Source organism: Schistocerca cancellata, chromosome 9 (assembly GCF_023864275.1).
Source record: "Schistocerca cancellata isolate TAMUIC-IGC-003103 chromosome 9, iqSchCanc2.1, whole genome shotgun sequence".
In the NCBI taxonomy this organism is placed as follows: domain Eukaryota; kingdom Metazoa; phylum Arthropoda; class Insecta; order Orthoptera; family Acrididae; genus Schistocerca; species Schistocerca cancellata.
This window is the reverse complement of record NC_064634.1, coordinates 24140504-24167332: the sequence shown is the minus strand read 5'-3', so window position 1 is coordinate 24167332 and position 26829 is coordinate 24140504. Positions and strand designations below refer to the sequence as shown.

General features: G+C 40.6%; 1 protein-coding gene and 1 pseudogene across 1 annotated transcript in view; one reads left to right on the top strand and one right to left on the bottom strand.

Annotated features, from left to right (window-relative positions):
• LOC126101584 (GTPase-activating protein CdGAPr) overlaps positions 1-26829 on the bottom strand; it is a 169815-nt gene that overhangs the window by 70998 nt on the left and 71988 nt on the right. Inside the window, exons 2-5 of the mRNA XM_049912238.1 lie at positions 17711-17881; positions 9393-9617; positions 7265-7489; positions 4429-4810 (exon numbers count right to left, since the gene is read on the bottom strand). Coding sequence (XP_049768195.1) covers positions 4429-4810; positions 7265-7489; positions 9393-9617; positions 17711-17857 — 979 coding nt within the window. The 5' untranslated portion in view covers positions 17858-17881. The remainder of the gene's footprint in view (positions 1-4428; positions 4811-7264; positions 7490-9392; positions 9618-17710; positions 17882-26829) is intronic.
• LOC126102306 (5S ribosomal RNA) lies at positions 5244-5361 on the top strand (annotated as a pseudogene).

Sequence of the window (26829 nt, the reverse complement as noted above, 5' to 3'; positions counted from 1 at the left end):
CGAGATCATTTCCAATGAGAGCTCCAGGATGGTAATTCATGCAGATCACTTGCTGAGCAGGCAGCATGCAGACCATTGCAACATACTTGCCATGGCTGGGGATGGTTCATGAATATAACTGCAACTTGTTGCTTTGGAGTCGGGTGCTTCTGCCCCTATCTACGGTAGACATGTACGTGAAGAAGGAACGTGGGCATCTAAGGTATGCAGTGCTAAATCAAAGCAAACTATGTGCACAAAATTACTTCTACCTGCAATATACCATTGCAAATGATGTCAATGTAAATCCGAACGACTTATATCAGATGGTCATCCTCCTATCATCACTCGTGAACAGTTTGAAGTACCTCCACAGATATACCCAGGGCAAGTTCTCCTATGTCCAGAACTATGGTCAGCTGGATTTATTCATCACCTTCACATTCAATCCAGCCCGGACCAAGATCAGGGAAGAACTGATGGACAGGCAGCAATCAACAGACTGGCACAATATCATAACACTACTTTTTCAGGCCAAATTGCAAAAAGGTGGTGGCCCTCCGCATGAAAAGGCACATTTTTGGTGAGGTGCAGTGCTTCATGTATTCCACTAAATGGCAAAAACACAGCTCGCCACATGTGCACTTGTCGCTGTGGTTAAAACAAAAACTGCGGCCAAACCAAACTGATCAAGTGATATCAGCACAGCTGCCCGATCACAATGTGAACAAACAGCTACAAGACACAGCCACCAAGAGCCCATTACACACTCTATGCGGAATGCTGAAGTTGAAGTCCCTGTGCATGCAGGATGGGAAATACACCAAATTGGGCAGTATTAGAGAGACCCAAACAAACGAGACTGAATATCCATTGTGCAGGAGTGTCCACGGACAAGTTACATACGGTCACAATTAAAGGGAGAGGTACCATGTAAGGCACTGTAATGGACAATACCTGGGTGTTTCTGCACTCACTGCTCCAAGCACCAACAGAGTGCCATCTCGAATATTGGACTTGCCTCTTCAGGAGAGGCACTCAAAAGTCACACACCTTGTAGAGCACCTTCCTAAGGGCAAGCGCACGTACTTCACAGAGGCCAAATTGTTGTCTATTGAATAGTGACACCGTCCACTACCACCGTCACTGCATTTTTTCGGCAGTGCCAGATGGACGATTTTGCTTGAACTTTGCTGTATTCAGGAATGCCAAAATATTACACATAGAATGTGTTATGGAAAGAATGGAAGCATCATGTGCAGGGCACCGCAACTGAAGGCCGACAATGTGTGAAGGCATCAGCTACCTACAGAATATACATCGTGCATGCAATACACACTGAGTGTTATTGTGTGCATTTACTGCTGATGCATGTCTGGTGCCCCATCAGTTTCCAGGCCCTCAAAAAAGTTGATGAGCAGGGAAAACCCACATTCCAGAAAGAATGTGAGGCAATGGGACTTTTCAATGACGACGGCCACTGGGACACTACAATGGAGGATGCCATACTGTGCCGGTCATTCGTCAAATTTAGAGAGCTCTTCACTATCATGTCGAGCACCTGTGGACACTCAAACCTAAAGACATTTTGGAATAAATATAAAACTGCATTATCAGAAGAGATCACACATCAGTACCAAGGGACAGCACAGGCCACTGATGACTCATATGTCATCAAAGTGCTGAAACTTATTGAGGACAAAGTTTTCTCAATGGTGGGAAAACAGCTGTCTGATTTTGGCATGCCCACCCCACAACAAGCAGTATAGTTGTCCACCGATTTCCTCAGGGAGCTCAGTTATGATACCGTAGCCTTGAGAGCTCAAGATCAAAAGCATATTTTTAATAAAACGTGACTCATGTGGTAAGTGGAGAAGGGGGTCTCTATTTCCGGGACACACCTGCAGGGTGGGAGTGTACGGGCAAGATATTCTTGTTGAATTTGCTACTGGTGCAGTTCCACAAGGATAGCTGCAACCTTGTTCAGCAGTAGTTCTTCTTCTACCCACTCAGTGTTCAAGCTTCTGCTGAATCTCGCGAGTGAGAAAATGTCCAATTGCACTATAAGCAAGAGCAGTGGTCACACCACTGTTGCATCAGTGCAAACTGATCATGTGGGAAAAATGCTCAATGTCACACAAGTGTGCAATCGAAGCACTCAATCAAAGCTTACAGTCAGCAGTAACATAATGTTGAAGGGTTGAGTACTTCCCTTGCTCACAGGAGACTTCCGACAGATGCTGCTGGTCATCAAATGAGGCACTTGGCAGCTGCCTCACCATGTGCCTCAAGTCTTCCTCACTGTGACCAAATACAGAAAGACTGCACCTCTGCTGCAATGTTGTAAGCTCAGGAGATAACCTGATATGAGGTTTTTCTGAGCTTACAGCAAAATTTGAGCAATATGAATTGGTTATGTGACAGAGCAATTCTGGCACTCCAGAATGAATCACACCAACAAAAAAATTGTTGATCAAGTACCTGGTGAGGTGACCATCTACATGTCACCTGATAAAGTGATGGCAAGAGACAACTCTGCTACATACTCTGTAGAGTTCCTAAACTCATCAGAGCTGTTGAGGATGCTGTTCCACAAGCTGGAGCTGAAGGTGGGTGTGCCTGTCATACTGATGCATAACTTGAATGCACCAAGATTGTGCAATGGCACTAGGTTACATGTCAGAATGCTGTGAAATTGTTTCACACGGGCGATCATCATCACAAGCGGAGCCAAAGGAGAGACAGTATCCATATCATTAATTCTCATCATCCTAACAAACTTGCCTTTCCAGTTCATGTGCTTGCAGTTTATTTTGAAAGTGGCCTTCTTGATCACTATAGATAAGAGCCAAGGACAAATGTTAAAAATGGCGGGTATTCATCTGGGCACACCATGTTTTTCACATGGACTGCTCTACATTGGCTGCTCGGGTGTATCGAGAGCCGGAAATCTCTACATATATGCAGATAACAAGAAGTCTTGGAAAGTTGTTTATAGAGACATATTACAGGAGATTTGTGGCTCTTAATACACACCAAAACAATTATGATCTTTTCTGTGCTTAGCATACTGCAAACTGTAGTGAAATTATTTTGTAGTTTGCTACTTGGTTGCACAAACTGTTTTTCCTTAAGTAAACAGGTCAGCTGTGAGTGACATGTATTCTTTCAGCTGCTTCCATCATCTCAAAACTTGGCATTGTTGTTGCTTCCCTCCAAACTGCACAGTTTGCTGGGCCACAAGTGGCTCACACCTGAATACCTCCAATAGAAAACTTTAGTGGTGGCACATATGCACGAATAATGAGTTTTGGTAATAACATTTCTTTATAAATACCTGTTTAACCACAGACAACATCTCGTTGTGCAGCTTGTAGACACATAAACTAAGGTGTAAAATTACACTTAGCTTTCAAACAAGTAATTTTCAAAGCAAATGCAATACACAGCTACATTATCCCGTCATACCAGCAATGCAGCTCAACTGTGAGACAAGGAATAGTAGGTCTTTGATGAGCTCAGCTTGATTGAACTTAGGTGTTTGACTGAAGGTAAGGACATTAGATAGAATTGAAATACCTTCAGAATTAAGGTTTTTGGTAGTTAAACAATTTTTTTTTTTTTTTTTTTTTTTTTTTTGGGGGGGGGGGGGGGGGCAGTGTTCGATATTGGCAGTTTTGGGGGATGTATAGGGAAAGGTCAGCAAGGCAGGATGACAATGGGGGGTGGGGGGTGGGTTATTCACTAGGAGTAGGATAGGTATCACTGGTTAGCAGTACTCCAAGGTGGGAGTAGGATGCCAGTTTCCGGAGCATTCTTCCAGTTGTTGGTGGAGCAAGGGTTTCAATTTGGGAGATGGTGTGTAGATAACTGGGACTGGATGATAAAAGTATCTTTTAGAGGGAGCACAGTTGGTTCAGGGATGCCTGTGTCATGGAAATTTGTTTCTTTAGTACTATTTCTATTAGGGAAAGGGATTTCCTGAGCTAGGCTAGCTGCAGTGCCACTATAACGCAATCAACTGGAATAATTCAGGTCTGCAGAGGTATGTGTATTCTGCGAGCTGTGAAGGAGAACTTGCCTGGAAGCTTAGCAACATTTATTCATCTTGTTTATGTGCCCACTGAACACTCAGTATGAAGTATCATCTGTGTGCAAACGAGAGAGAGAGAGAGAGAGAGAGAGAGAGAGAGAGAGAGAGAGAGCAGGGGGAGAAGGGTGGAGGGGAGGGTTATTGGCAGAGGTAGTTAAGGTCCACCCTCTACCAGTATTTTGCTAATATCTGTCATAATTGTGAAACAAGGGATAACTAATTAACTTACAATATGGGATTCTGAGTGTATCAATCATGTTAGCAGAGCTTAGATACTAAGGACTAGGTAGATATCAAGATTACATTTACTACTTTCAAAACAGCACAGTTTCAAGAAAACAAACAATTAGACTCACTATCATGTCCTGAGTTAAGGAGATGTTCTCCAAGATCACAGCCAAACACTCGTTCCTTGAGGATACCAGACTGACGAAGCCGGCGACGTGATGGACGTGCCAGAATAAAAGAGCGAAAGAAGGCAATGAGCTTTCCATGCTTCCGCAATACAGGTTTACTAGGTTGCTGTCGCTGCTGCTCTATTTGTTGCTGCTGTTGCTGTTGTGGAGGCGGCTGCTGCTGCTGTTGCTGCTGTGGAATAGGCAACCCGTGAGGGACCTTATCACCGATTACTGCAACACACTCACTAGGGAAGAAGCCAACTTGGAAACCACGCTTGCCTCTCCACCATACTGACTCCTCTGGAGGTGGCATGTCAATCACAGAAATCATGTCCCCAATCTGTAACACATAGCAAAGGCATAAAATGGTAAGGTATTTCATGGCTTCCATCTGCATATGACAAATAGCAGATTAAATGATAATATTATGCGGTGCTGTGGTCAGAGATGTCACTTTTTCCAAGTTTGCAGTTTGTTTATCAGGACATACTGTATGAGGCTAGTAAAGCACATCAGGCATTAATGATATACTTTAGGCAGATACACAACAATGAGATAGTTAGAACCCTGTTGGAGCAGCAGTTTGTAGATGATAAATTTACACAATTCTGATAAAACTAAAGAATTTATATACCTACTCACTAAATAATATAATGTCAAATGTAGTTCATAAGCAAGTATTGTAATAGAAAAGTTAACTAAGTGTGAAATGAAGTGCAAAAAGTAGTTTTCTTGAGAGCTTTATAATTTCAGTATTTAGAGGTTCATTTTTGGGCAATGGCCTTGCCGCAGTGGATACACCGGTTCCCGTGAGATCACCGAAGTTAAGTGCTGTCGGGCATGGTCGGCACTTGGATGGGTGACCATCGAGGCCTCCATGCGCTGTTGCCAGACGTGTCTGCTTGTGTCTGTGTATGTGCGGATGGATATGTGTGTGTGCGCGCGTGAGTGTATACCTGTCCTTTTTTCCCCCTAAGCTCCGGGATTGGAATGACTCCTTACCCTCTCCCTTAAAACCCACATCCTTTAGTCTTTCCCTCTCCTTCCCTCTTTCCTGATGAAGCAACCGTTTGTTGCGAAAGCTTGAATTTTGTGTGTATGTTTGTGTTCGTTTGTGTGTCTGTCGACCTGCCAGCACTTTCGTTTGGTAAGTCACATCATCTTTGTTTTTAAGATATATTTTTCCCACGTGGAATGTTTCCCTCTATTATATTCAAATAATAGTGACAGATACACAAACTTAAAAATGTAGTTAAATGTCAAACTTCCAACTTCATATTAATCCTTCTTCAAAATAAAGAGAAAAAAACCACACTCTGCATGCAGATGCTGAAGCCAAAAAACATCACTTGAAATTTCGACTCAGGGGACATACAGGGCACAGAGAATGAACAGGAATAACAATATAAAAACAGCTCACTTACTGAAAATTAACAGGAACACAACGGACATTGAATTATGCCCTGACGCTCCATTTTAATCTTGTGTGTCTCCTCAGCTAAGATTTTCAGTTAGTTAGTCTGTCTACAACATATGTGTATATAAGCTTCCCTTTTTCCATTTTCTTTGCCCTGATGAAGGAATTTAGGGGACCTACAAAAACTAAATATATATTAAAATTTTGTATCTGCCAATTCTACTCTTGCTGTTATTATATCTTCAGTAGTAAGTACATCCCATATCATTGTACATGATAAAATGGGTGCTCAATAAATCAAATCAAATCAAACATCACTCTTCTGCTGAGGCAGTCAATTATCTCTATGTTCTGTGGATTATATTTTGGGACAGCTTGGAATAATGTGAAACATGGCAGTGGATTCATAAATAATACATTTATTCTGTTATAACATGGCTATGAGCTGCCTATTTACATAATTGAATTTTCACTTCTGTTTTAATCTAAAGTAAAGCTTCATAAATGCAATCCAGCCACTACAGATATTATCTAAATGAAATTCTGTTACGAAATGGAAGGTGTCTGCAAGCAGAAATACTTTCAATATGTTTTTAAAACTTTTAATTCACAAGAAAAGTGGTCAAATATTTTTACAGCTGCATACTGCGCTCCTTTCTTTGCAATAGTAAGGATAACTTGTTGATGTGGGGGCTATTTTTACTCCTAGTATTACTTTTATTAAGGTTGCTATTCTTTTCCACAACATATTGTTTATGGGATTATTTTTTCTACATAGCTATCTCCATTTACAACCAAGATTCTAGAATGGGAAGAGCAGCAAAATATTTAATCTCATCTGCCTCACAGCTAACAAACTAAATACCACAAGTTTATTATGTAATCTGAACACAGTGCAACATGGCACTTTTCACACAGGTAAGACATTGCCATAGGCAAATGACAAGCTTCATGCCAGAAAAATGTCTTGGGATACATAAATAATAGGGTTATAAAACAAGTTTTTGCAAAGTGAATAAACCTGCACAAGAAGTCTACCCACTTTTTATATTACATTAGCAGATTTTGATTTTTTCACAATCTTTTACAGAGGCACAAGAACGATTATATACAGCTCAGATGAACTGCCTGCCTTATTACGTTATAAAAACTGAATTTATATAACTACTAACTCTGATGCAATTTCTATTTTCTGCTGTGAAATTTATACTAGTGACAGTGGAATAATAGAAAGTACAAAGTTGGAGGAAGAAGCGTTCTGACTGACAGGATCAGAAACAGTTTCAAAACTCCTTTTTGTCAGATTTGGCTTCTGTTTGTAATGTATAGAGTAAATAATAACAAATAGAGAGCAGGATATCTGAACAGATTACTTACCTCAAAGGAAATCTCGTCACCAGCCTGAGCCTGATATCGGCGAATTGCGTAGGCTGCTGCCACAGCTGGTGTGTTAATGGGGCAGCTGTCCCCATCAGGTACCAATAGTCGATGGCCTCTATTGTCTAGCTCAAGCCAGTTGAGCACTGGCCCACAATTGACTGTACTTGTTGCCAACTGTGAGAAGCGCAGCAGATAGTCAGACAGCAACTGGCGTGTGCTTTCCTGTGGACAAGGTATGAAACATTCAATACAATTCTTACTGCCAACAATAAAAAGAGTAAATAAGAGCTGTAAACCAACCAAGTGGGAAGCAAAAAGGTCTTATTTCTTCATCTGACATGTAAAACTACCCACCTAAATTATAAATGTATAAAACTGGACATTGTCCTCACACACACACACACACACACACACACACACACACACACACACACACACACACACACTTCTAATCTGGTGCATGAACTGTACTCATAATTCATTTCATCTATATTGCTATATGAAGACAAGATGTTATTTAATGTCATTACCAAAAATCTTGAAAAGTTCTTGACTGATTTATTTAAAATTTTTACATGATAATCTAATAAACATTCAGACAGACATGGGCTACATTTAAAAAAAAACAACGATGTACAGATTTTCCATCAAAACCAACTGTGATATAGAAAATGCTATGCTGTGCTGTGAAAATGTGCTGTTTAGTTTTCTTTCTCGCCGTCAGTTTTAACTACATTGTATGGTATGTAAACCAATAGACAAATTGTTTCTCCTGTGTACATCCTTTCTCCTTATGTGTAGTTTTAAACAAAAATTGTATTCACAACAATGTGCTTGTTTTATTTTCTTCCTCACAGTCACCTTCAATAGAAAAGAAGAGCGTTACATTTCAGCTTTATTGATTTATGTTTAGAATACTACTATGGAATCCGATTGGTGCAAAACTTTTTAATCCTACTTATTCACAGATTAAAATTATGCACTGAAGCTACTATCCTCAGTGTTCCACCAGCTGAAGAGGTCTCCCTCATACCCTGTATATAATTATCCTAACAGGTTTACCAACTCATTTGAACAGGACTTCAGTTCCCAACTAAGATTTTGTTTCCAATAAGAAGAAACAAAGCTCAAGATCAGAGAGAAGGGAGAAGAGGAGAAGGACAGTGAGGTGTGGGAGGACTAACGAAACAGACATAGACAGTGGGAAGGAAGTGATGAGAACAGCAGGAGGGAGGAGAGGAAGATTAGGATTTATATACATTTCCCATACATACCAAGCAATTGCAAAGCACTGCCTGGTTTGCTAGCAATTTAATAAATTGCAGAAGAAAATTGAGACATGTTTTGCTTCCACCAAGTGGCAATGCACCAAGAAGTGTAGATGTAGTTTTCAGACAGTTTCCCCACAACCTCTTACAAATGTGCTAGTCACCAATCTGTATAAAATCTGTTTTATTCACAGGTACATAATGTTATTCTTGAAGAATCAAGTTTGCCAATGCTAGTAATTCTTTTTATTACTATTACCAGTTTCGACAGAGCTACGCTATCATCATCAGCTCCTGTAACATTATTAGATGTACACGCTTTTTGGAACACTGAAAGTCACATAGCAGACAGCATAGATCTGTTGAAACCAGTAATAGTAACAAAAAGAATTACAACTAATCTTGGGAAACTTGATTCTTCAAGAATAATGTAACTTTCAGATCATCCCCAATGAATTTATTTTACACTGCATGAAAATATACTATGTGAAGCTAAACATAAAAAGAGAAAATCTTTTCTTTATTCTCTGAATTAGTACACAGTGAAAGAGAAAAGAAAAATACAATAAAAACAAAAGAAGAATAAGGCAAGAGAAATACATTCACCTATTCTAGATATTTTTGTATTTTAGTCATCCATAATTATATATTATGAATAGCCGTATATCATGGTGTAACAGGGTGTTTGTGTGTGTGTGTGCGTGTGTGGGAGAGGGGAAGGGATATAAACAACTACAAATGGTTGAACTCCCAGAAAGAATTTGACTTACAACAAATTACCACAAAAAGACAGACAGGCTGCTTGAAAAGAAAAGGTCAGAAATGAAAAGTTTTACTGCAGTTTCCTTCTAACTTACTTCATGATTTGTGCCAGGAACATTGTCCTCAGGAGGAAGCTCAGGAAGGCCTGAGAATTTTCTGTCATATATACATCGATGCAGTTGCTGATCCAACAAACGGAAGTTGTCATAGGAACGTCGTATTACCCAGCTCTTTCCCTGCGATGTAACTGACACATGCCACCATTTATTCTCAGAGTCTTCACTCCATAATGGTTTTAGTTCTTCCTCATAGAGACAGATCTGCAAAGAAAATTACATTCTTTATGGAGTGTTACATACCAGATCTCTAACAGTTTCACACAAAAGTCTACATAAATGTTAAATACATCATCATGTGAACAGTAATAAATGACTATTCCACACATTGTGCATTAGCAGATACAAAGGAATAAAATTAGGACTCAAGTAGCACAATGTAAAAGCACAATGCAACATTATTTATTGATCATTTTCTCAATAGTTTGCTTATTACTCAAAGCATCATCCAAAAATTGAATACTGAAGAGACCATCATCTAACAAATCCATGTGTTATACTACAGTAACCTCCAGAAACCAACATATCTTGAAAATACTTCATTCAGTTGCAGCCAGTACTTCAACTGTCACTCACATGTTTACAAATAATCCTGTCTAATTATTTCAACAATATCTTCAGCCTGAATAACCACATGCAAGAAGTCTAGTGCACGTTAATATCCAAAGGCAACCTTACAAGTAAACAAGATTAATATAAAATCTCCTTGAATAGCTGAACTGAAACTAAAATACATCAAAGGAGTTACCCAAAGAAGCATCTAACTGTGTGAGTGAAGCAATGCCAAAGAAACAACTAGTAGCTTTATTCCTACGCCAAAAATGATCTTGAAATTATTAGATTTATCAAGAAAGCACACGACGCACATGCAGCTGCTCCTCTGTGCACTTAACATATCTTACAACTATACGCTACTGTTGGTTGTCTGGGAAACTCAGAGACATCTGTGCTCACTTTTTTATCTACTAAGTGGTCCTCACAAGCAATGGCAGCTTTTTGCTGGCAGATACTTGAGCTGTGGTTACATCTGATACCAAGCAGCAAGGCAGAAAATGTATCTTCCATTCTGACAGGCACAAAGGGGCATTTATGTATTAATTAAAAGGTACTGAATATTGTATACTACAAGAATGAAATGTATACTGCCCCAAAAAAATTCCAGATGAACAGAGATTAATCCCCCTTGTAAGAAAATACTACTTTTACAAGAGTGTTGTAAGGTAACAACAGGAGACTGTATAATAACTGTTCAATATATAGAACTGCTAACATCAGGCTTTGCTATCATTATTGAATGTTTGGAAGTCACTGCTTATTTCACACAGTCACTGTTGCATAGTGAAGCTGGGTTATTCCACAAGTGACAGTGAAATATGACTAACTTTTATCAGATCAGATGTAGATTTAATAGCAACCAAAATCAGTTGAATTCTTCCATCTCAATACACCATTATTGAGAACACAGTTAAATACAAATCACTGTATGTACAGAAGAGTAACTTATGGAATCGTATAAATGGTCAGCCTGTTGCCATCCATGTTTTCCACTGTGAAAATAACTTGTTGAATATAATCACAAGCAGTCAGAATTATGGTCAATGGTACATGGATGTAACTAGCTAACCGAGTACACAACTGAGCTGTAGTCCTTTCCGGTTTTCATATTTTCATGTGTAATGTAACATGGTGTGGTTGGTTTTACATGCAGTAAAGGAATTAGATATGGGTGCACACATATATGAGGGAGCACTGAAAGACATTGTCTCTCCTTCCACATTTTTAGAACATGCATGCTAGTTCAGTGTATGATGGAAAAGGATCACAGGAAAGAATTAAGGTAACTCTCCATTAATTATGATATGTACAGTCTCTATAGTGTTCACTTAAATTGTAGAACTAACTTGCAAGGATAATTTTTGGTGATAAAATGACTATCAGTATGCTCCAAGAATGTTAAGGACAGGTTCTCCATGCCATGAGATGATTCAGAAACAACTGAAAACATTTTTTAAAAATGATCACAAGAAGTAGACCACTAGCCACCCGGCAACAGAACTCTTAAAAATATAACTGCAGAAAGACGAGCTGTATACTATGAGCAACAGAACTGAAAGAGTGAAACTGTTAAGTTGAGGTTACTCTCTTGTTTCACAGTGTTGCTTGTATTTAATGAGATTCTTGGTACTTTTCCTTCACTATAACTGCATCCAATCAGCATTTAAATGTTAATGTTCTCTGTTGCTTTCTGCCTACATAATAAGATCACCATATCATATTGCAGTTTAGCAAATGGTTCAAATGGCTCTGAGCACTAAGGGACTTAACATCGGTGGTCATCAGTCCCCGCAGTTTAGCATTTCTTGTTTTTATTCATTTCACTTATGTGGCATGTGTTACATGCAAATCATTGTGAATATTTTGTCCAAGTGCAAAGGAATCAATATTAACATGTCACCTTCATCAAACAACTAGTTGAATGATTTTTTCATCCTCAGCGTAGTTGACCTGCTTAGCGATTATTTGTTATTTGTATCAAAAAATTTCCCATGAAAAAAAGCCACAGAGCAAATACATACACACTAAACAGCATTTGTATGGGTGAAATCATCATATTACAGCAAGATCTATATGTACTCTTATAATCTCTCAATTTTTGTGCAACCACATAGTTAAAAATATTTTCAGTGATATTTTGACTTGTTTATTGTCAAAAGTGGGTATGATTCACATTTTCATGACCCAAATGTAAGACGCATTTTCCCCAAAATTCAGCCATGAAAATCTGGGTGAGGCTTATGTGCGCAACCATACAAATACTGATACATTTCTGCATCATAAAAACTTTAACTGTAGGACTCATTCCTTGGTTCAAATTGGAGCAATAATATCTCTAGTATCTGGAAATTAATTGTTACATATGAAGAAACACATTTAATGGTTGATGTTCATGTAGGTAGTGATTATTTTACAGAACAGGACGATCATAGTTTTTTTCTAACTACACAGTAAAACGAGGGCGTGCTGAAGAGTGGTGCCTCCACAAGTTTCGTGAAAACTCTTAAAGTAGTCTTTTTTTTAAAAAAAACTAACAGTAAGTCTATTAAAATTTTACTCCTTTGTTCCTTACGTCTACATATATATTTCTAAACATAGTCACCCTGATGATGAACACATTCCTCCCAACCACAGACCAGTTTGTTGATATCATAACTGTAGGATGTTTGACTTTGTTAATAGACAAAGCCACAAACCACCTCACCTCTGCTTGCACCACTTCATCACTATCAAAGTGAAGTCCTCAAAGGCATTTTTTACACTTTGAACATAGAAGAAAATCAGTTGGGGGTCAAGTCAAGACTGTATGGAGGATGATCGATGACAGTGAAGGCAAGGTGTCAGATTTTTGCTGATGTCATTTCACTCATGCATTGTCATGTTGAAGGAGGTGGTGCTCCATGTATGGACAAACTCCTCAAATTTGAAACTCGGTTACAGCACACTGTTTCTCACACACTGACATAGTTACTTTACATTCCACTATGTTCCCTGCTGTAATTCAGAGCCCTTCAACAGCAGAGGGCTGCAAATATACAGACTTGAAGAAAAAAGATGTAGTAAGTTAATAACACTTGTTTTATTTAAAAAGCTTTAAGAGTTTTCACATTAATAATTCTTATACATTACTGTTCAGCTTGCTCTCATAGTCTTGACCAATGAGTGGCAACACCAAAAGAATATTATCAACAAACTTTGGAATTTGACGCAGTCATGATGCAAAATTTAAACTAGTAGTTATTCATTACGTGAAGAGTGGATCTATTAGAGAAGCTGGAAAAAGTATGGTTTGGACACGTCTCATAAACTACATTGAACAGCATTGGAGAACAAGCTTCAAACTGCAACTTTATCAAGGAAATCCCACTGACTGTCAAAAGCAGGAAATACCTTGAATTTGAGGCTATGGTTCATTCCCTTCATACAAGATAAAAAGAAACACATGATACCTATCTCTGGAAAAATAATTTTCTAAAAGGTATCAGAAATTATGAAGACCCCGAATACATCATAAGCAGATTGTGTGGGAGTATTGACTGATGCTGCAGGGTTCATTTATAAAGTGGTCTGTTTATCTGTTAAGTTCTTCCTTATCACAAAGACAGCCCAGAGATTTTACCAATAAACTTGTCAACTTCCAGGAGCATGTAATCCAAAGTCTGATGAGTAGCGGTCTAACTACTCAATGTGCAGTCGTCTGCACCATCTGCCTCTTTGTTCTCTGTGTCACCTTGTGTGTCGTTATCCACCCTACAGAGTCTGTTATCCTGCTGCATATTGTCTTGTCTTCTGTACGGTCATGTATGGGGGTATTCTTTGTGTATTGCCTTTGAAATCTTGTCTGTTAGTGTATTTAACGGTGTCCATTCCGTTTTATTTCATAGGCGTATCGTATAGTTGTGCTCAGCGTAAATGTTGTGTGCTTGTATTGTGTCCCTGAGGCGTCTCCAATTGTTGCAGAATAGGACAGTATGATCGGGAGATCCCATCTCCTCACAAGTACAAATAGGTCTCTGCATCAGACATACACAGTTCAATTGCATGGGATAAGGTCCGTGTCCTGTTACAAAGTTAACCATGCCACAGCTCTGTAGGCACGTTTCATTACTAACCATTCCGATACATCCAGAAAGAATGTATGGACTCTCTCTACCTTATCACTTGTGCCTCACTCATTCTGTCAGGCTTCCATTTCCCAGAGTTTAAGCTGACACTTGGTATTTAACGGTACACCGGTTATTTGGCTAACTTGGTCTAGTTTATCCATCTTTAACCAGTACTGTGCAGCCCGATATCTGATGGTGAAATCAATCAGGTAGATTCTGAGCACCATGCATAGTGCTCTGACTGATGTGGTGCTGAAAGCTCTCAATAGTCTAGGATGGACACCTCTCTGCCCCACCCTACCACCATTCTGTTAGTGGCAAGGGTTAATCAATTTGCCCATGTACTTGCCACAAAATTGAGTAATGATTCAAAGAATGCACAGTGGTACGTTCTGATTACTGACAAGGGTAGTCTGTATTGCCCTGAATTTAGCCTTGTCAGTTTGTGTAGTACTTTTTCTGCCTTGTCTGTAGTTATTCTGATGTGTTCACGGAAGTTTAACTTTTTTCTATGTGTTCTCCTAGATAGCATGTTGCAGTCATCCTGTGTTGAAGGATCCAGTTTCAATAGACCCTTCAATAGAGTATATGTTGTTTTGTGGCCTGCTATCTGGAGCTTGTTTGTTGTGCACCACTTTGTGATTGTGTGAATGCTTCCTCTTCTAGGTGGGCTCTACTGTTAGCAGAAACTAATACCAGTAGGTCGCCTGTGTAGGCAATAACTCCATCAGTCCTATTGTCTACATCCACGAGTTCTAGGAAGGGTTCACTAGTGATGTCCCAGAAGATGGGTCCACAAATTGATCCCTGTGGGCATCCTTTGGTCATGCTCCTGATTATTATATAGGGAGTGGAGTACTTCCAATTGTCAGACCTCGCAAACAGTGCTGCACACCACAGGTTGTCACAGGCACTGTGATGTCTATCATTATTGCTACGGCATATTTATTTGGTGTATTTGTAGCAATTCCGAGTGCTTGATTAATTGTGTCATCAATGGATTTTCCCAGTCTAAAGCTAAGGCTAAGGCTAAGGCTGTGGAGAGCTCTGTGGGCCTGCAGTCAGCTGCACAGCAGCTTCTCCTGAACCTTAGCCATTGTGTTTATAAGACACATTGGTCCGTCCACGGATCTTTCTATGATCACAGCACCCGAGGTTTTCCAGACTGTAGGCACCCTGCCTAGTCTTTAGGCGTCATTACGTACTTCTGTTAAATATGGGGTGATCTGTGGTGACAGTGTTTTGTGTACCTCTGAATGGATGCCATTTGGCCCCAGCACTTTTTTAGCTTTGAACTCTCTTATCGCTACTGCAACATCTCCCTGAGCTAATGGACAGGTGACGTAATGACGGCAACCATGTTGTATGGTGCATGTAGTTCATCTTTCGGTGTTGTTTGTTGTGGTGTGTCTGCGTTCGTGACATTTTCAGGTAGTAATTTATTCAGCAGGAATTATACTGAACTTCTCCACCCTCTTGTCTTTGTCCTGTCGTCCTGCCTTAGTGTACCTAATTCTAGTGGGGTCTTATTTTTGTCTGTGAGTATCTTTTCCCCCCAAACGTTCTGTTGTGTGTGTGTGTGTGTGTGTGTGTGTGTGTGTGTGTGTGTGTGTGTGTGTGTGTGTGTGTGTGTGTGTGGAGGGGGGGGAGGGGGAGGGTAGGCATGAATTGTTCCCAATGTTGCTTCCTGGTCTGTAGTAGTGTTTGTTTGAAAATGTCCTTCGCTTGTCTATACACAGTGCAGCAATTTGAGTCTGTTTGTCTCTGTGAATCCACAGTTGCTGGTAGAGATTTCATTTCCCACTCACATCTCATTTTAGTCTCATTTCTTTGTCTGTCCAGGGTGTAGTTTTCTGTTTCGCATATGATGCCTTGGTGTTGATTGTTCGTGCATATTGTATAATCTGTGTGCTCTGTAATCTATACTTCCTCTAATATTTTGTATGTTGTGATTTTGTACTATTTGTTTTAGTTCATCCTACTCAGTGCTACCAAATACATAGTGTTTTGTTGTCTGTTCCTGTGTGGTGTTGATGTTTTGTGTTAATTTGAATGTTATTATGTTGTGGTGTAGGGAGTGCAAAAGCAGCCATTTGTGGTGTCAAAAGGTTTAGGCCTGTCCCATCCCTCATTAAATTGACCAAGACTTATACGAATAATTGTAAGAATAGTTATTATTATTATTATTATTATTATTATTATGTTCTTTAAGTTTGTTTTTGGGTTTTCAGAAATACTGTGGGAAGAAAGTTTATTTATGTTGCAGATAACGTGGAAGATGTTGCCCAACGATCACCACGAAAGTTCGACGTAGGGGCAAGTGGGCAAGGAATAAAACGAATGCTGCAAACTACCGCGAGCCATGGAAGAGCCTGGGCCGCGAGGGCGTCGAGCTTCCTAGGTTGTTGTTGGACAACGTCAAAGGAAGAGATATTCTGCCTCTCTTTGTAAACAGATCGATCAAGTCTTCAAAGGTTCATGTAAAACGTATAGGCGAGTGACACATTAGGTGGGACCCGATGCCTGTGTATATACTTCAACAGTTATTAAGTTGTTAAATGGCAAAACCAATAGTTCATCATTTATATAGATAAAAAGTAGTAAAGATATAGGAAAGGAAGAGTTGCAGCGTCACTCAGCAACAAAGAAGGACGTAAACAGCAGGCGTTATGTGGTGAAAACAAATCAACTGATAAAATAGTAAGTCTGTAATTAAGCATAAAGCCATGTAACACTGCACATTCTTCCTGTCCTCCACCTGAGAATGAAATGGGAAGAAATCTTTGTGTGTGGCACAACAGGAAGTACCCCCTGCCATATACTTCACAGTGGTTTTCAGGGAAGTATGTACAAGCAGAAGTAAAAATATCTACTGACAATTAATAATTTTTGAGAATATGTAGGACTTACACTTTCATTAGGCACAGTTAATTTCTTGAAAGGAAATGCATGGAGTAAAATTCAAACAGCTGAGGTGCAAGCACTAACAATTTAACAAGTGCCATAAATATGGAATTTTGAATCCATGAACTAAAACAGATATACCACTTAGAACGGAGAGGTGAAAAGTGCCTTTTTGCAAGTATAATAACAAATTACACACACTGCAGTGAACGGAAGATCCATTAGTACTCTAACTTAATTTTTTTTTATCAAGGAAATACTGTTTCTGAAACATTTTCACACAAAATGTTACAACTGGTAACTCGGTCTACTATGGTCAATGTCATAAATCATTACCCCTTCTTTTTTTCTTTTTTATTACTGAACAGTTATGTGTAATAAAGTTAAATAGTGTTCAGAAGACATAACTTTCTCTAACAAAATAAAAAACAAACTATTTTCTTAAAATTTCATCGGAGATAAGTTAAAAGCATCTGTATACATATTATTAGTCCAGTTCAAAGTCCTGATGGTAGCACTGCCTATTTACACATATGTAGAGCATACACATAAAAAACAAACCACACTCACTATTTCACAAATAACGGGTTCTGAAATTTCCTGTTTATCAGTTAGTCCAAGTGAGATGCTACGATTTAAATTTTCATTCACAGTTACCGAACTAATGTAGTAACATTCTGTTTTGCTGGAATTGTGTTCTGCTAAATAACCACATAATGTTTGCCAACTCACTTGCAGAGGGCCTAGTTCAACAGCCTCATAGTGGAAGTGTGCACATTCATCCAGTTTGGGAAAGCGGGACCTGCCCTCCCCAGTCACACCTGCGGTCGCGCCAGTCAAATGCTGGATGCGAATGCTGCCACCTCGTGCAGATTCCATCTCTGTTGCAGCACAAAGTCCACTCTGAAAGCAGAAACAAAAATTCAGTTTTATAATTCAGAAAGAAAGAGAATCAACAGGAATGTACAAAATTGTCAGATGGAATAGAAGAACTTTGAACAGAGATATGTCAAAAAAAGTGAGAGTTGCATTTGCGTGACTCTGTGTGTGTGTGTGTGTGTGTGTGTGTGTGTGTGTGTGTGTGTGTGTGTGTGTGTGTGTGGGCGCGCGCGCGCGCCTATCTGTGACTCGGCATCTCTGCTATATGGTGAGTGGCTACTTTCCTTCTGATTACATTCTTGGATTTTCCATTGTTTGATAAAATAATTGAAGATGAAGAAGCATTTGTTACACATATACATATCAATGGGCTGCAATCTGTTAGAAACAGCCATTTTTGTATACAAATCACAGTCTCAATGCTAGCGATAGCTGTCACACACTCCATATTTTAGTCCGGAAAAGGCCTATTTTGGCCAAACCGGTGATCTATGATGTGTTTTGTTTATATTATTACAGAATCATTTTCTCCTTGCAGCACAAAGCCACTAGTTTGATACTGGAGCCAGTTTGGGTTTACATTTACCAAGAAAAAATAAACAAAAAAACCCAAAGCAGTATTTTCTATCAGGGAATAAAACTGTGTAATAAACTGGCAAAGGAAATCAAAAAGGTTGCTAAAATACAACTATTTAATAAGTCAGCTTAAACATTCTTCATAAGTAACGCATACTACACAATTAAAAGAAAACTTAAAGGACTCGAGAGTAATTGGTAGAAATGAAAGGGGATAACTAAAACATCCTGTCCCATTTCAATACGTTATCACAGTTTACTGCTTTCACAAGGAAATCATGTGTCCATGTTTTGTAACTCTGGTTCAAATATTTTCAAGATAACACGTGAGCTAATCAGCGTAGTTATAACAGAAGTTGTAACTGTAATTTCAGCAAAAAGGTTTTTCCCCAAAGTAGCAGTTTCTGGTCTAATTTTACAATGTTAAATTCAGCCTGAGGAGGAACATTTGATTGTTGAGGATTCAGGAACATCATGGAAAACCTAAATCTTGATGACTGGGTGGAGATTTGAACCGACATCCTCCCAAACAGAAGTCCAATGTTTAACCACTGTACTACCTTGTGCTCAGTGACTGTAATCAGAACACACTTAAAATTTTTCTCATTAATCACTTAGAATCATGTTATGCATAATTTCTCAGAAATGACACAAGATCCATCATATGCAGAACTATTTATCACATAAAACATGTAACTTCTATATCAGGACATTAAAACAATCAAATGTCTTGAGTAATGGTGCATGAGTCAGAATTACTGAAACACAACTTTTTTGTTTTAAATATGTTATTCTACAGTCAATAGAACAGGAACGGCTGGTCTAATTTCAAAAGCCTAGAGAGACCAGGAATGAAACTGCAAACGTAAGACTTTTATTCTTACATTTGTACCAACATACAACTTAATAACCTGGACAGAAGACTAGAATGTGAGTGCATATACTATTAGTATATCATGATTAATTGCAGCCAAGAATAGCAGAAATCTATATCATACAGAAAGTGGTATGTTCTTTAGTTTTTTCTGACCTGTTAACAAGTTCACCGAATCATAACAGGGCAATCTGTAGTTAAACATGTGGCCTGAAACAGAGTGTAGCGTGATTTTTGTCAGACATACACAAAGCATTGTAAGGACTGAATATCTAGATTATGTACCACAACAAAACCCTAGGGCTCACCGGGGATCAAACACTGTATCTTTGGATTTGTTATTTAATACTTGTAACTACAAATTAGCATCCTGAAGAAAAGCTGACAATGTGCGCAGGTTTCCCAGCAGAAATAGTTTCAGGTCATGTTTGATGGAGCCAAGGGATTACTTAACTGAGTACTTTCCAGAGTCCTTTAGTCATCTCTTCAGAACTGACCAAAATTCCACTCTCATGATACATATAACAAAACAAAAATTAAATCTGTTCTCTGTTCCAAGGGCAGTTTGAAAACTGCACTGGTTTACTATGAACAGTTCGTCTGGAGGTAGTATGCTACTGACTTCCTTTCACCTTAGAAATGGCTCTCAAGTCAGTTACAGAGGGATATACTATTTAACATGGACTTCAAATCATAGTGTACACAGCATTTTGTTTACTCAAAAAATCATTGACAGAGGTGAAAAATGAGGTAAGTGGCAGAAAAAATTCTAAATAAATAAACTGATATGTGGCTGACAGCTTGGTGGTAATTGATTATGGGTCAATTTGAAATCTTGGTATCAGTATTGCTGCTTAACCCTCACAATATCAATGGGGAGGACAGGAAGTGGAGGTGGAGGGTTTACCTTCTGCTGACCTTTCGAAAATATTATAATCTTGTCATGTACTTTATACTTCAAAACTCTGAAAAAAAAATTATTGTTTTTAGTGTATCTGTAAAAAGCACGTTGTGAATAAACTAATTGACAATCAACAAAATCTGCACTTTTAAAAATTTTTTGTGGTGGTCATAAAATACCACTCCTCTCTGTACGCATTGCGGAAAGTGCATTGGTACCGCTAAATTGTTATAACAGATAATTTCAGTTTATGAATCCTACTTATATATTACTACCTATTTAAAACAGATATTGTTAATAAAAGTCAACAACAATTAATGATTTATTTTAGAATTTTGTGCCCACCAGCACAAAATAGCCCCCCAACTCTCGGTAGTAAGAGTTATGGAAAATGTATACCGTGAAGGGAGTTGTACATCCACACACAAATTCTTCCTCTGTCTTGCCATGGTGTCCACAGTTGCTGGATAATTTCTCAATGTACTTTGAATCCATGTAGGGAGTTACCAAGGAGGCACATTTATTCCAGCATGACTGTTTAGTCTTATTATTTTAAAATGTCGTCAGTTGTCTGTAATCAAACTCTTTGTCTTTAAATACGTCTGCTTGTGTCTGTATATGTGTGGATGGATATGTGTGTATGTGCGAGTGTATACCCGTCCTTTTTTCCCCATAAGGTAAGTCTTTCCGCTCCCGGGACTGGAATGACTCCTTACCCTCTCCCTTAAAACCCACATCCTTTCGTCTTTCCCTCTCCTTCCCTCTTTCCTGATGAGGCAACAGTTTGTTGCGAAAGCTTGAATTTTGTGTGTATGTTTGTGTTCGTTTGTGTGTCTGTCGACCTGCCAGCACTTTCATTTGGTAAGTCACATCATCTTTGTTTTTAGGTATATTTTTCCTTCATGGAATGTTTCCTTCTATTATAATCAAACATATTTAGATTTATAACCAAACTATTTAGATTTATAGCCAAACTTAATTGTTTTTGAACGACAATGACCTACCAAACTGGCTGTTGTAACTAATGTTACAACATCCTTTTATTTTGGCTATTTTTGTGTGTCACCCAGTCAGATTGAAATATTTAGATTAATCAAATCTAGCACTGATCATACATTGTTAAAATGCAGTTGGGTGGGTGCACTTAAAAACTAAGAATATGACACCAAATGATAAGAAGCATTGTGTGTCATTTACTTCAGAGTGAGCACCACAGCCTCAATAAGTTTGAATAATGAAATCCTTACCACCAGGCTGCTATTTTAAAACAGTACTCTGTCAAGTACTATTAACTACTTTCGAGCTAAGTCGATTCTCAAATGTACAATAGATGCAGATAAACTGTCCTCGTTTTTTTTAGAAAACAAAAGGCACACGACGAGCACAGATGTGCGTAGCATGTTCGTCAGTATGATCACGGTCTTGGAACAGCTATCCACAAATCAGATAAGATCTTGAAACTAGCTGTTAGTGCACAATACACCACAAATGTAAAACAAAAAAAAAAAAAAAAACAGACTGGTGGAAAGAATTTCAGCCTTCAGACTGAGTTTTAACAATGCCTGATCAATGAAGTTTTGACTATAACACCAGTATCTGCATTTGTCAGAATGAAATACTCAGTCATAAAACCTATCTAGAATTATAGAGAATTTAATGGATAATGAAATTAATTTCAAACATGAACTGAAATTTTATCTGCCTGATGACCACTTCTAGTCCATAGAATTTATGAACGCGTACTAAAATGATTCTGCAGACGTTTAAGATGGGGGGGGGGGAGGAGAGGAGGAGGGAGAGTTAGAAAGAGAAAGAGAGAGAGAGAGAGAAAGAGAGAGAGAGAGAGAGAAAGAGAGAGAGAGAGAGAGAGAGACAGAATATAGGTTAGTACGGAACAAAGTCCCAGGCTGCGTTTTACTGTCTGTATGTGACACCTAATCTGTGGAACTACTGTAGGGGGTTTTTGATTCGGTTTATACTGACAGACAGAACATTTCATGTGGAACGTTTGTGTATAAAGTTTACGGCCACTATGCCAGACAAGAGGCCCGGCCACTGACACTATTCGTGCAATGCTGGGACGGATCACAATTTAATTATAAATCGTTGCATGCGTGGAAAAATCCCCTCAGGAATCGTGCAAAGGACCAGTATTTTGCCATATTCGCTGCTGAGGTGTGTTATAACTGTAAAACCGCAGCTAGAGTACGTTCGATTCCAGGCCACCGGTGGTGTTCCGACGCAAACGGCGGAGGGTGCGTGGCGTACCGCGTAGCAGTCCCAGGCGGCATCCCGACAGGTGGCGAGGACGCGGCGCATGGGCCCGGCGGGCTCGTCGCATGGCCGCCGCCGCCGCCCCCGCGCCGCCCACGCCCGCCCCTGCCGCGCGCAGCAGCCGCCCTCGTAGCCCCAGATGCGCGCGCTGCCCAGGGGCAGGCAGCTCACCACATCCTCCACCGTCGCGGGCGTCGTCTCGCCGACACGGACAGACCGGCCTCCCGCACCAGACTCACTCAGGCCCCCGAGCGGCGGTGACGCATCGACGCGGGCCGCGTTGGGGTAGAGCAGGTGTGCGGCGCGCCCCAGTCCGCTGCCCCTGCCGCACGCACGCACGCACGACTCGCACTGCGCTCCTACATCGCCTCGCCAACTAGCCGACTACGCACCGAGACGCGGAAGTGCGCGCGCGGGACTATATAGGTGCTCCCGGCGCGGCTGCGGCTGCGGGCGCGAATATTCCAGCATCTGACAAACGAGCAGCGTGGCGGCGCAGCGGGACGAGGGTCCAGGCCGGGAGGAGGCGGCGGGAGGCGGGCGCTCGCCATCGATCGGCTCCGGCCCCGGGAGGCGGGAGGCGGCGGCGGGAACGGCGCCTGGGCGCCGGCTGCCAGGCAGCCCACCCTACACATCACGCTCTCTATCTGCCGCGCCCTTCCTCAAAAACTACTCTCCCGCTAGGCTGTTCGATGCCCTGGAGGCTCACCCTTAAATCTCTTTGCTGTGATAAGCAAACAACTATTTACAGTATGACATTATACATGAGGTGACAAAAGTCGTGGAATGGCGGTAGAATCGCGTACACAAGGTATAAAAAGGCATGCAATGAAGGAGTTGTCATCTGTACTGACGTGATTCGTGTGACGAGGTTTCCGACGTGATTATGGCCGCACGACGACGATTAACAGGCTTTGAACGCGGAATGGTACTTGGAGCTAAGGGAATGGGATATTGCATTTCGGGAATCGCTAGTGTTCCGAGATCCACAGTGTCAAGAGCGTGCCGAGAATACCGAATTTCAGGCATTACCTCTCACCACGGACAACGTAGGGACCAGCGTCCTTCACTTAACGTTGTTTCCGTAGAGTTGAAAATGCTAACAGACAAGCAGCACTGCCTGAAATAGCCGCTGAAATCAGTGCGGGACGTACGACGAAAGTAACCGTTGAAACAGTGCTGCGGAATTTGGCGTTAATGAGCTACGGCAGTAGGGGGCGGAAGCGAGCGCCTTGCCAACAGCACGATACCGCCTGCGGCGCCTCTCCTGGGATCGCGACCTTATCGGTTGCAACCTAGACTACTGCAAAACCGTGGTCAGACGAGTCCCGATTTCAGTTGGTAAGAGGTGATGGTACGGTTCGAGTCTGACGCAGATCCCACGGAGCCGTGGACTCAAATCGTTGTCAACAGGGCACTGTCCAAGTTGGTGGCAGCTCCATAGTGGTGTGGGCCGCGTTTGCGTGGAATGCACCAGCCATTCTGGTCCAACTCAACCGATCATTGATTCGAAATGGCGATGTTCAGCTACTCGGAGAACATTTGCAGCCATTCGTGGACTTCTACATCTACATCTACATATATACTCCGCTAGCCACCAAGCGGTGTGTGGCGGAGGGCACAATTCGCGCCAAAGTTATATTTCCGCCCTCTGTTCCACTCGCGGATCGCGCGAGGGAAAAACGACTGTCTGAACGCCTCAGTACGAGCTCTTATTTCCCTTATCTTTGAATGATGATCATTACGCGATTTGAAAGTTGGCGGTAATAATATATGCTCTACATCCTCGGTGAAGATTTGATTTCGGAATTTCGTGAACGGCCCCTTCTGTTTATCGCGTCGTCTATCTGCAAGTGTGTCCCTCTTCAAACTTTCTATGAGATTTGTAACGCTCTCGCAATGGCTAAATGTACCAGTCACGAATCTTGCCGCTCTTCTTTGGACCTTCTCAATCTCTTGAATCAGACCCAGCTGGTAAGGGTCCCATACAGACGAACAATACTCTAAGGCTGGACGAACTAACGTATTGTAAGCTATTTCCTTCTTTGAAGGACTGCATCGCTTCAGGATTCTACCAATAAACCGCAATCTATAGTTCCCCTTACCCGTTATTTCTGTAATCTGATCATTCCATTTCAGATCATTTCGAATAGTTACACCCAGATACTGGACTGATGTTACCGCTTCCAAAGACTGATCATTTATTTTGTACTCATACATTAATGGGGATTTTCGCCTTGTTATACGCAGTAGGTTACACTTACTAATATTGAGAGATAACTGCCAGTCATTACACCACGCATTTATTTTCTGCAAATCCTCATTGATTGTTCACAACTTTCGTGTGATACTACTTTCCTGTAGACAACGGCATCATCGGCCAGTCTAAGGCCACTGTCAATACCATCAACCAGATCGTTTATGTAAATCGTAAAAAGCAGAGGACCTATTACGCTGCCCTGGGGCACACCTGAAGTTACTCTTGTTTCTGTTGAAGTTACCCCGTTCAGGACGACATACTGCTCCCTGTCTGTTAGAAAACTTTCTATCCAACCGCATATGTCATTGGATAGACCGTAAGCGCGCACTTTTTGTAGCAAGCGACAGCAAAATATGTTCCATGATTCTACAACAAATCGATGTCAGTGAAATTGGCCGGTAATTATGTGCATCCGATTTTCTACCCTTTTTATAGATTGCTATGACCTGGGCCTTCTTCCAGTCCCGTGGAACTTTCCGCGGTTCCAATGATCTCTGATAGCCATCTTTTCGTTTGTTCGATAGTAGAAAGGGGGGATAGTGCTGCATTCCTCTATCGTAAACGAGTTTTGGAAAGCTAGGTTTAGAATTTCGGCCTTCTGTTTATCACCATCAGTTACATTACCCGTACTGTCAGTAAGAGAAGGTATTGAATTATTTGTATCGTTCATAGATTTTACGTACGACCAAAATTTTTTGGGGTTATTTTTAAATCTGCAGATAAAATATTGCTTTCAAATTCGTTAAAAAGAGTGCCTCATTGTCCTTCTGGGGGTGAATGCTTGGAGCTGACTAGCTGACTATAAAGATATTCATTAATGACACTTTTATTTGCTTTCCCAAACAAGAAAACTCTACGCAGTCTTTTATGGTCGCTAATACCTTATTTTAGATTAACTTCCTCAAAAAGATCAGATCTGTTTGTCGCCAAGATTAATATGGTCCCATCACGAGTTGGTTTTCTAACCAATTGCTCAAGGTTGTATGTTGAGAGCGGTCCTAGAATAACTTCACACGAATCTTTGCTTCTGCCCCCTGTGATAAACGTGTAATTTTCCCATTCAATGGATGCTAGATTAAAGTCTCAACCTATAACTAACGGATAATTTGGATACCTACTTCCTATGTACTCAAGACTTCCCCTGAAACGTTCTGCGACGTTTGTTGCGGATGCTGGTGGTCTATAAACACATTCTAATACAATGGTCAATCCTTGTCTAATTGACAGCTTTACCCAGGCTATTTCACAGTCCGACGCAGTATCGATCTCAACTGCATTTACACAGCTTTTAACTGCAATGAACTCACCACCTGCCATAGAGCATCAGTCCTATCCTTCCCAAACATTGTCCAATCAGAGTTCAAAATTCCACTGCTTTTTATGTCTGGTTTCAACCAGCTTTCGGTACCTAATACAATATTTGGCATTTCTACTGTTTATTTCGGAGATTAACGCGGGGATCTTGCTACAGACACTTTGACAATTTACTAACATGAGATTAAGCATATTTAAATCCTTTGGAATGACCTCACGTTCCGAAAAAAATTTGGGATTTTTATAGATGACAGTGGGCGGAGTCACTACGCCACGGCTGTTCCCCACTGGTCTGAACAACATTCCGCACTGTTAGAGAGAATGGTTTGTCCATCCAGATCGCCTGACACGAGTCTCATCGAACTCTTATGGGACATAATCGAGAGGTCGGATCGTGCGCGTAATTCTGCACCGCCAACACTTTCGCAATTATGGACGGCTGCAGAGGTAGCGTGGCTCAATATTTTTACACGGGACTTCAAATGACTTTTTGAGTCCATGTCAAATCGAGTTACTGCACTACGCCGGGCAAAAGGACGTCCGTCACGACATTAGAAGGTATCCCGTGACTTTCCTCAACTCACTGTTTTTATCCACAATGGATTAACGCATATCGCCACTGTCTCACGAAAAATTTGAATTGACGGGTTCTCGATAGCGCCGAGTGTCCTAGACGCAAAATTTCAAGAACCAATATTAAGAACCCCTACGTATCGCTACCGTAGGGCACCGTGACGACAACATTAGACCAATTACAGCACGGTCAGAAGCAT